The sequence below is a fragment of the Morone saxatilis genome, unplaced genomic scaffold (genome assembly GCF_004916995.1).
Source record: "Morone saxatilis isolate NCDOM2014 unplaced genomic scaffold, NCSU_SB_2.0 Contig7, whole genome shotgun sequence".
Lineage (NCBI taxonomy): Eukaryota > Metazoa > Chordata > Actinopteri > Moronidae > Morone > Morone saxatilis.
In genome coordinates, this window is record NW_023340246.1 from 17153442 (window position 1) to 17163933 (window position 10492).

General features: G+C 42.9%; 1 protein-coding gene across 1 annotated transcript in view; it reads left to right on the forward strand.

Moving 5' to 3' along the window:
- LOC118340856 (nesprin-1-like) overlaps nt 1–10468 on the forward strand; it is a gene marked incomplete in the record, with an annotated part of 73189 nt that extends 62721 nt beyond the window's left edge. The window contains 15 exon segments of the mRNA XM_035679008.1: nt 2062–2224; nt 2854–3041; nt 3205–3355; nt 3911–4093; nt 4359–4496; nt 5057–5248; nt 5908–6226; nt 6844–6912; nt 7331–7464; nt 7592–7718; nt 7836–8047; nt 8630–8836; nt 9189–9317; nt 9796–10062; nt 10157–10468. Of these exon segments, the coding sequence (XP_035534901.1) occupies nt 2062–2224; nt 2854–3041; nt 3205–3355; nt 3911–4093; nt 4359–4496; nt 5057–5248; nt 5908–6226; nt 6844–6912; nt 7331–7464; nt 7592–7718; nt 7836–8047; nt 8630–8836; nt 9189–9317; nt 9796–10062; nt 10157–10285 (2608 nt within the window).
- Between the last annotated feature and the right edge of the window lie 24 nt (nt 10469–10492).

The following is a 10492-nucleotide window of genomic DNA, read 5'->3' on the forward strand; positions in this document are numbered from 1 at the left end:
TTTCCTGAGAATTTTGTGGATTTATTTACCAACAATTTCTTGAGTTTCTTTTGTTTTTTTTTTCTGAGCAAACACGAATCTATTATAGTTTTCCTGCAAACATGTTTTATTGGAAAACCTTTCTTCTCGTTGTGCGCTATCCATCGAAGTTTACTTACATGCATGGAGCCTCCAGCCTTTGCTTCTGTTCACACTCCCTTTGTGTGTACTTGGTGTAAGATACTCTGACACAGGCCAGCGCTGCAGCACATGCCTCTGACTGTAAGTCTGTTTTTAGAAGCAGCAGCACTTGTCACTCACACACGCACACACACACACACACACTTACGTATACACTCACGCCTGTTTGGGGTTCTCTTTTTTTAACCTTGGAGAGCAACAGTTGATAAGTCACAGTTGTGCCACCCCACCACTACCTGCTCCCCTTCTGCACAGGCAGACTTTAGAGAAAGTCCCATGTGCACCGCGCAGACGAAAGAGAAGAGTGTTTGGATCGACACCGTAACGCTTCCTGACGTTAGCGCTGTCTTTTGGAATTCCGCACCCCCATGGTTTTGGATTTAGGGACGGATGATATGGCAGGATGCCAGAGCGAGGAGGATCTGCCAGATTGCGACTGCGATGTCAACAGGCAGGACAAAATTGAGAATTTATGTTAAAGCTGTACACAACAATCTATAGTCTTAAAAAAGAGTGGATCAGCCTCATGTGTAGCTTTTGCTATGTAGAATAATGAATACTGTGAGTAGAGTTGAATTGTATTTAAATGTGGAGTAGAGATAGAGATTTTTTTGGACTCTCTTCTTTGTGCAATATTTATTTATCTTATTTTAGCTCTGTGGTTGTGCAGATATGGTTTAATTAGTGTGTAAACCACACTTTAACCAGTCTGGGTTTCCAGCATTGGGTGGAGATTTCCTCACAGGACAGCCCAATAGGTTCCAGGCAGTTTAGACAATAGCAGGAGTGTCACTGTCACAGTTAGTGTGATATATTGACATCAGAATTAACCTGCAGTGAAGTTGTGCAACAAGTTAAAACAACTGCAGTTTGTATTTGGACTGATGTGTGCAGTGGATTATGTGTGAGGCTATGCATTATGTTTCCCTTAAATGTAAACAAACTAGTAGTAGTAGCAGTTAGTAGTAACTGTATTATATAGTTTGTTCCACTGTGTGATGCCTAATAGCAGATTTAGGAATTTCAGGATGTAGTGTGCAGCTGACACCATGCAGCACATAACTGCACAGCACATTAGAGCTGCAGGGTGGCAGGTGATAGAAGAGCAGACCTGCTAAATGTGTCTGTTGTTATCAGATTATGATCTTTAGTTTGTTTATGTAATACCGTATGGCCGCCGTCAAGTCTGTGTTGAGACAGTGAGAGTTGCATTGCTCTGCAGGGTGGGGTGTTGAAGCTCGATGCACACACTGTTGTAAGAGTTGGAGGTTGGCTAATTTAAACATGTTTCACATATCATCGATTGCAGTGGTAAGGGTTTGGAAATGTCAGGCGTTTGCAGATCCAAAATGGTTCCCAGTTGTTGTGTAGGGTCAAGTTAGGATTCTTCACTTCCCAACAGAAATATCTGTACAGATCTGAAATAAAACTCCTCATACTCGTATTACTCTTCTGCTCTGTTTAGCTGAACACGGCACTCAGTGTCTCTTTGTTATTTTGTGTCTACAAATTCACAACCACATCCAAAGTTGTTTCTTTTGTGAATTAAAGGATGTTTTCTGTTCTGCATTATTTTTGGTTACATGTTTTTTTGTTAACTCTGCATAAATAAACTGAGATAAACACTATTTCTAAGAAAATCAGACACATTGATGAAAATGTTTGATACTTTCATTCATTTAAAATCACCTCTGATATACTTTTTATTTGATTCTTTAATCATATTAGTGATTTACGAGTTATGTTTACAGCGTGTTTTATGGTTTGTTGTTATATTGACTGAGCAAGAATCTGTCAACACATTTCTCCTTTACCACACTGCCTCAGTGTTTACAGTTGTCCCATGTGTTGACTCCCTCTCTGACTCTGTTTTTCTACCAGGGTGAAGAAGTTGAGGGAGACCCTGGTGGCGGTGCAGCAGTTAGATAAAAACATGAGCAGCCTGCGTTCCTGGCTGGCTCACATCGAGACGGAGCTGTCCCGGCCCATTGTCTACGACACCTGCGATGACCAGGAGATTCAGAGGAAACTCAACCAGCAGCAGGCGAGTAGGACCCTGCATAAAACAGCTCTGGTCTAAAGCATAATTGTTTACTGATGTGTTTACAGGTTTATTTAAGAGTTAAAAGTTTTGCAACATGTGGTAATAACACACGTATTCACACTCAGATGTACAAACACCTTCACAGACACAAACAAACACGCATGTGAGCATGTACTTTTCTGTAAATACTAAATAATAGCAGAGCAACATGACTCAAACAAAGTTAGTGGAAAATCAGTGGCTCCGTCTGAACCACATGTGGAAATCACAACATGACTCATGCGTACATCTCAAGCTGTTTGTTCTAGCCCGCAGTCAGTATCGCTGTGCTTCCTGCTGCCAAGATGCCACTCTAAATGTGGACTGGATTCTGAGACCCCACTGACCTCCTTCCTCTCCAGAGCTGCAGAGTTAGCTAACGTGTGCATTTACAGTAGTTTAGCAAGCTGACTGTGTTCCTTCTGTACACTACTGAGAGACATTTGCTGAATTTGTTTATGGCATAAAAGAAGCTTTGCTTTCTATCATTAAAACATAAAGACAAAACTCACAGGGAGAAAAGCCAGGACCACACATACAACCTTTCAAGTGCTGCAAAAAATCAAGCAATTATTCTGAATGATTTATAGGAGCTGCAGAGGGACATAGAGAAACACAGCACAGGTGTGGCGTCGGTGTTGAACCTGTGTGAAGTCCTGCTGCACGACTGTGACGCCTGCTCCACGGAAACAGAGTGTGACTCCATCCAGCAGGCCACCAGAGGGCTGGACCGACGCTGGAGGAACATCTGCGCCATGTCCATGGAGAGGAGGCTCAAGTCAGTGGATAAATTCACTCTTATGCACTGTATATATGTACAGATGCTTGATGCCAGCCAAATCACATTGCCTTCTACAGTACACTATGATTCTGCTGACTATACTACTGGTAATCATTAAATCATGTGTTTATGTTTAAAACTGCGAGGTTTCTCTGTGCAGGATTGAGGAGACGTGGAGGCTGTGGCAGAAGTTTCTGGATGATTACTCCAGGTTTGAGGATTGGCTGAAGACCTCGGAAAGGACAGCAGCTCTGCCTAACTCCTCTGGAGTTCTGTATACTGTCGCTAAAGAGGAGCTTAAAAAGTTTGAGGTGTGTCTATTTCGCTTTTATTATCAGAATGGGGAGTAAAAGGCTGTAGGTGCAATATGTGTGCATTCATATACATATCTGAATTAGTAGTAAAGCAAAGAGCCAAATGCATGTTTCTCTGTTTTCATATGCGCATGTCCTGTCAGACACTTGAATTTCTGCATGTGTGCGAAATAAATCTCTGGACAGAGACCGTCAGTCTGCAGGGTAGAGGAAACAGAAAAAAGAGAAAAGAGTGTCATGTTGCTCAAACTCGTCTGCTCTGGTCTGCTCAGCTGCTGCAGTCGATCACTGTGCACGTGCACATTCCTGCTAGCTGACTGTCTGGATCTGTGATCATTTCAGTTAAACATAGATGTTTAAACATAACATGTAATGACCATTTATTAATTAGTGTCCCCTTTTCTTTCTTTTTTTGGCATTTTCTTTTTCACTGCAGAACAAAGACTTTACCAGCCATCTATATGCATTATAAAAGGTTTTAAGAAATAATTGCAAACTGGTGTTTACTATTCAGAGCTTTAAGTTGTGTTTGTATGTGTTATTTTGTCCAAGGCCTTCCAGCGCCAGGTGCAGGAGTGCCTGACCCAGCTGGAGCTCATCAACAAACAGTACCGTCGTCTGGCCCGGGAGAACCGCACCGACTCCTCCTGCCGACTCAGAGAAATGGTGCATGATGGGAACAGGCGATGGGATAACCTACAGAAGAGGGTAGCTGCCATCCTACGCAGACTCAAGGTAACATCGGCTCAGATTGTTGACTGAGTTTTGCAAGAGTTAGTTATGCAACTGAGGGCATTTGGCTCTAATATAACAGCTGATTTCCTCCACATTAGTTCTGAATAACGTTTATTCTATTCCATTTGTCCACTGGTAGTATGAATAAATGATAGTCCATATCAAATATTCAATTATATAATTCATTAAGAAACAACCTTGTTAATTTAGAAAGATAAATAAAAACAATAAATTGTTGTTTGTATGTCTTGCTCTGTTCATTCAGCACTTCATCAGCCAGAGAGAGGAGTTTGAGACGGCACGAGACAGCATCCTGGTGTGGCTGACGGAGATGGACCTCCAGCTGACCAACATAGAGCACTTCTCTGAGTGTGACGTTCAGGCCAAGATAAAACAGCTCAGGGTAAGACAGACAGACAGACAGACAGACAGACAGAAACAATGATTGAATATTGCTTCTTAGAGGAGACGACAAGCCAACAAGATACAAAACACAACTGGGTAACAAAACATGCACAATTAAGGATTTATTAAACTTAAAAAGCATTGCTCCGACTTTAGATCCAGTAACCCCGGAAAAGCATAGTAACAATGACAATATATGTAAGTTAGTTAAACTCAATAAATGTGTTTGTAATGATGTAAAAAGTTGTCCATTGCAGTGCAGAAGTAGTAAATGGACAATGCAGAAAAATATAAAACTATACAAGTGGATTTTAAAAGCTCCTTTGCTTTGCTCCAGTGCTGAAACTATTATCTGATTGATCAGTCAATCAGCAGAAATCAAAACATTGTTTTAGTCACTTCCTCAAATAAAAACATTTGCTTGCTTTCCTACTGTTTGCATTTCTGAGATTTATACATTTGATTGGATACATGATTAATTGAACACTCAAAAAGATCAATTATCGTTATTCTTAATAACTAATTACTGACTTCTGCTTATGTGTGTGTGTTTCTCAGGCGTTCCAGCAGGAGATCTATCTGAACACAGGGAAGATTGAGCTGGTGTTCAGACAGGGTGAATCTCTGATAGAGAAGAGTGAACCTCTGGACGCAGCCGTCATCGAGGAAGAGCTGGAGGAGCTGCAGAGATACTGCCAGGAGGTCTTCGGACGGGTCGACAGATACTACAAGAAACTCACACGACTGCCTGTGAGCAAAGATACAGAGACGACACACACTTTAATCCAACAACACAACAATATACTACACTGGAAATTCATGCTGAAACTCAAATTAATTGGAGACATTTAAACCTGATGCTCACGAAGAGTCATTGGAATCTGATTTCCTGATAAAGTAGTGTTCACTCTTTATGCGGGACTACTTTCTCAGTAAATGTATGATGCAAATTACTGCTTCACAGGACAGATTTGCATCAAACAGCTCAAACAGAAGTACTAGCAGGTGTAGCAGGAGTTATTACTGCTAAGAGAAGTTCTGCAGAAGACTTGATAGACAGCAAAAGGTTTCCCGAGTGAACTCTAAGTGCTCCGTAAACACATTACAAGATTTACACTACAGCTGTCCTCCCTCACAACCTGTGACATGGTGAAAACATGTGTCCGACATAGTTTCACACTGACAGCTGCTAAGGAACAGAATACACACTCACATTTTCATGCACACACGCTCACCTCACAGCACCTCACAAACTACACTCTCGCACTTCGTGGTTGCACTTTGAGCTTCTATAAACTTTACAGTGTCTGAACCTTTAACCCTTTCCGTGGGGTTTTTGCATTCCTCTCTCTTGCGTTATTCTGTCCCTTCTATCGTCTCGCTAACATTCCTCTGTCCTCGTCTCCCAGCTGGCCGACGATGAGCTCGATGGTTCGGACAGAGAGCTGGACATGGAGGAAGGTGGCGACCTGTCCGAGCTGCAGTGGGGCGACTCCTCTCTGCCCCGGACATCCAGCCGTCCGGCCTCGGGTACGACCGCCCTCATCCGGGCAGACCGCTCGGGACGCGACACCCCGGCCAGCGTAGACTCCATCCCGCTGGAGTGGGACCACGATTACGACCTGAGCAGAGGCCTAGAGAGCCCCGGAGGACGAGGCCACGGGGAAAGGAGCCAAGGGCAAGAGGAGGAGGATGAGTATCTCAGGACGGCTGCCACGGTGCTGACAGGTCAGTCCAACTTTACTACTTGACTGTATGATGGATGGATATTTGTTAACTGCTTGTGTATGTTACACAGGTCTGAAACTTCCTTGAAAGAACAATGCAGTGCAGATTAACACGTGAAATTGATATAAAACATATAATATGTTTCCAATACTGAATTAATAAGAAATAATTAAACAGGTATGTCAAAGAAATTTCCTTTTTACTGTAAGTAGAACCAGATTACATAATCTTTTTAAGGAAATTGACTATTTGTGCTTTATGAATGCTAATAGGCCATTTGAAAAATAATTAATGTATTGTTAGCTATTTAGCAGATTAACTGGTGTGTTTTTTTAATAGAACTGATCAAGTAGGAATAGTTAAAGAGGTTTTAGTGATTAGGGAATGATCATTCTTGCGTCTCAAATATATATTTCCAGTATTGTGATAGGTTTTTAGCTGTTGAAGGCACCAACAAGTATTCAAATGATCATTTCTATGGATCTAATGCCAGTTACAGTTTCAGTGGCACACAACAATAAGTAGAAACATCACTCTGCTTTGATGACAAAAAGTGAAACCTCTTCAAAGAGCTGCCCACGTTATAAGTAGTGTCTGTTGTATGTGTCTCTTCCCAGATGTAGTTATCCCAGAGAGCCCAGAGGCCTATATAAAACTGACTGAGAACACATTGAAATCGTCCTCTGGTAGGAAACAGCAGCCCCCCCTCTGGTGTCACAGCATGTGATAGGAGAGCATGCAAACTAAAATAACTAAAACATACTTTTCTTAACTGAATTTTAACACCACGCAAGGAAGCATCACTCAGATTGCATGAACCATACAAAATCTGTGTGTAATGCAAAGCCATCACTGCATGCTGAGGTCCAGTTTACTCAAAGCTAATCTCAACCATTGCACTTTTACTTGTGTGTTTGTTTTGTGTCATTTATTTCATCATTAAAACCTAACTTCTGTGTTATTTCTGCCATTACCTGCAGTTATTTTACATTTCAGTAACTAACGCATGCCATCACAGCATCCAGTCCACGCCAGCATGCTAACGAATCGAACCGTATCCTCCTGGTGTTTTCTTGACCCCGTTGTTGCCTTGCCGTTGTGCAGGTGAGCCAGGCCAGCTGGAGGCCAGTCTCAGACAGCTGGATCAGGCTCTGGATGCAGGACGATACCACCTCCAGCAGAGAGAGGCCACCGGCAACAGCTCCAGCCCCGACGTCGACTCCACATACATGGGCTATGTGAGTTTTTTTCTTCTCATTTATATCTTTGTCATATACACATGTTGGTGTGTTTTTCCATTTGCATGTGCACACGTTGTTTATTTTTGAAAGAAAATACATGTAAGTCATATTATTATCCTCCTAGATGCGCCTGATGGGAGAGTGTCGAGGCAGTATAGACGCAGTGAAGAAAGCAGAGGGAGAGCTGACTGAAGACGAAGATGACATGCCAGGACTCACCAACCCCACCAGCACAGACGTCCAAGGAAAGGGTCAGTTATACACACACACACACACATATCATCTTTAGACGCTACAGACAGACGACCTCCTTCTGTAAATACTGTGGGCTATGTGTCAAACTGATGTGATGATTCCCCTCCCTCCAGGCGTGATCGAGCGCTGGGAGCTGATCCAGGCTCAGTCTCTGAGTGAGAAGCACAGGCACAAGCAGAACCTGCAGCAGTGGCAGCAGCTGATCTCAGATCTGCAGACCATGAGGGCTTGGTTGGGTCAGTCCGAGGCTGAACTCAGCCAGCTGCGAGGGCTCGATCTCAGCACCGACATACACACCATCCAGCAGAGAATCAAGAAGCTCAAGGTTTGTTTACTGCATGTCTGTTTGAGTTTGTCTTTGTAGACGGAAATCTGATTGTAGCTGAATAATATGCTTTCTAGGAAGCTGTTATGAACTCTTTTACCAAATGATTGTTTGGTTTTCTTCAATTATAAATTATTTTGCAGTGTCAGTTTGTTTAATTTTTGTCATCGTACAGTATACTGTCAGGAACTGTACATGAAGTATATTTTGTCTGCAGTAATTTGACCCCGCTGGCCTTGTTTATAATGCCCTACTTCACGTGTCCTTCCACTCACCCTCACACACACACTCACTTCAATACCTAGTCCGGCTGTTGCTGCCTGTAAAGCATTAGACAACATATCAATATTCTATAAATACACCGCTCTGAAGCCTAATAACATACATCTAACATGTCCCAACCACCTCAGTGTAATTCTGTTGCACTCTCGCCTGTTGGCACCTCATACGTTCTCTGCTTCCTCTATCTCGTAGCCACCTACAGTCTGACCTGGTTCACGGTTCAGAGTCGTTATAAATAAACTCCCGCTCTACATGTAGATGCTGTTTTGAATACTTTCCTCTTTGACTCGTCCCCCTCAGGAGCTGATGAAGGGGATGGATGCCCACAAGTCAGAGGTCTTGTCCATCAATCTGAGCAGTGCAGACTTCCTCCAATCAGAGCCCGACTCTGAGGAGGCGTGGGAGTTGAGGGACGGGCTGAAAGAGATGAATTCGCGCTGGGATCGGCTCGGTACCTCGCTGGAGGACTGGAGGGAAGAGCTCCAGAGGGCGCTGATGCAGTGCCAGGTAACAGAAACACACACACTCCAGGGAAAGTTTCAAAAGTATAAGGCCTTTTAATGTTGCACCAACTTTTGTACATAATAATAAAAATAAATCATCTGTGTATGTTTGATTTATTTATAATCATAAGAACTGCAAGTTTAGTTTAAAAGTTTTTCATCTTTCTGTATTTTTCCCATCTACATGTTTCCTTTATGAATCCACATTTAAATCCACACTTTCCAGCGTAATTTTTGCCTCTGCAAAACATGAATGAACAAATAGGAAGGAAAAGAAGAGTAGCAAAGTGACAACAGTCAGTTTAATAAAAACTAAAACACACACCTAATGTCAGTTATGGCGTCTTTCCTTTCAGGAGTTCCACGAGATGAGCCACGGGCTGCTGCTGTGGCTGGAGAACATCGACCGCAGGAGGAACGAGGTGGTGCCCATCCCTCCCAAACTGGACCGTGAAACATTACGAGCTCATCATAAAACACTGACGGTACGTCTCTGATACGAGGTTTGTGGACAGCAGACTTGTGTTGGCTGTGGTGTCTCCACTGTTATGGCTTTAATATGAATCACAGACAGTAAAGTGGAATGAAGATTAACATTATCTGTTGTAAATCCATCTAAAATGTAAACCGTCATATGATTCCATGCCCTTATTGTATGAGGATCGGTTTGGTGGTCCTTGGTGTAAAACAGCTTGAGAACCTCTGCTCTAAAGATAACAAATGTTTACACTTTATTAACACAAAACAGGACTAAAAAGAAGAAACAAAATTAGGCAGTGAACTAAAACAAAGATAAACAGTAACATAGTGTAAAAAAAAAAGTCTACAGACAAAATAAAAATGATCTTAAAATGAAAAATTCGAACAGTAAAATATGTTAAAAGAGAAAGAAAGAATAGAAACATGAAAGCAGAGGTCAGATTATCCCTGAATTACTCCTCCGTCTGTCTTATTTTTCCGCAGCAAATCAAGCGCGAGCTGCTGGACTCGCAGCAGAAGGTGTCGTCCCTTCAGGAGCTGTCAGCTCAGCTGCTGGTCAACACTAAACCTCAGACTCTGCTGCTCCAGTCGGAGGCTTCAGAGCAGATCCGGGACCCGCAGGGCAGCGAGTGTCTGGAGGCCCAGGAGAAGGTCCACGTGATCCTGAACAGGCTGAGGCTGCTCCTGAGGGAGGTCAGCTCAGACCTGGAGGGGTTGGAGAGGAGACTGGAGGCCGTGGACACGCAGCAGGTGAGAAAATGCTGAATGCAGATTGAATGAAGGAGGATTCACTGTATTCTCTAATATTACACTGAGAATGTTGTTGCTTTGATTCATTCTTCAGGATTGCCTGCCGTTGCCTGTTGGCAAATCAGAAATCTGTCGATCAGCTGCTCCGGTGTCAGAGGTGACCATCCAGAGTCGCAAACGATTGGTAATGTTTTCCTTCTTATTGTCCAGTAGGGGGAGCTAGCCTCTCTCCCTGCTCTATAAAAGACAGCGAGATAAGAGATACTTGGGAACGTCTACTCGTTCCCAAGTAGACATCTCATTCAGTAGATCACCCCCTTTATTTCTGATTGTTAATATAAATGTTTTTCCCCTTTTCAATGGCTCTGCTAACATGTACATGATAAGATTTGTTGCTGCCCCCTCCCACTCCTCCCCCCACCCTCCCACT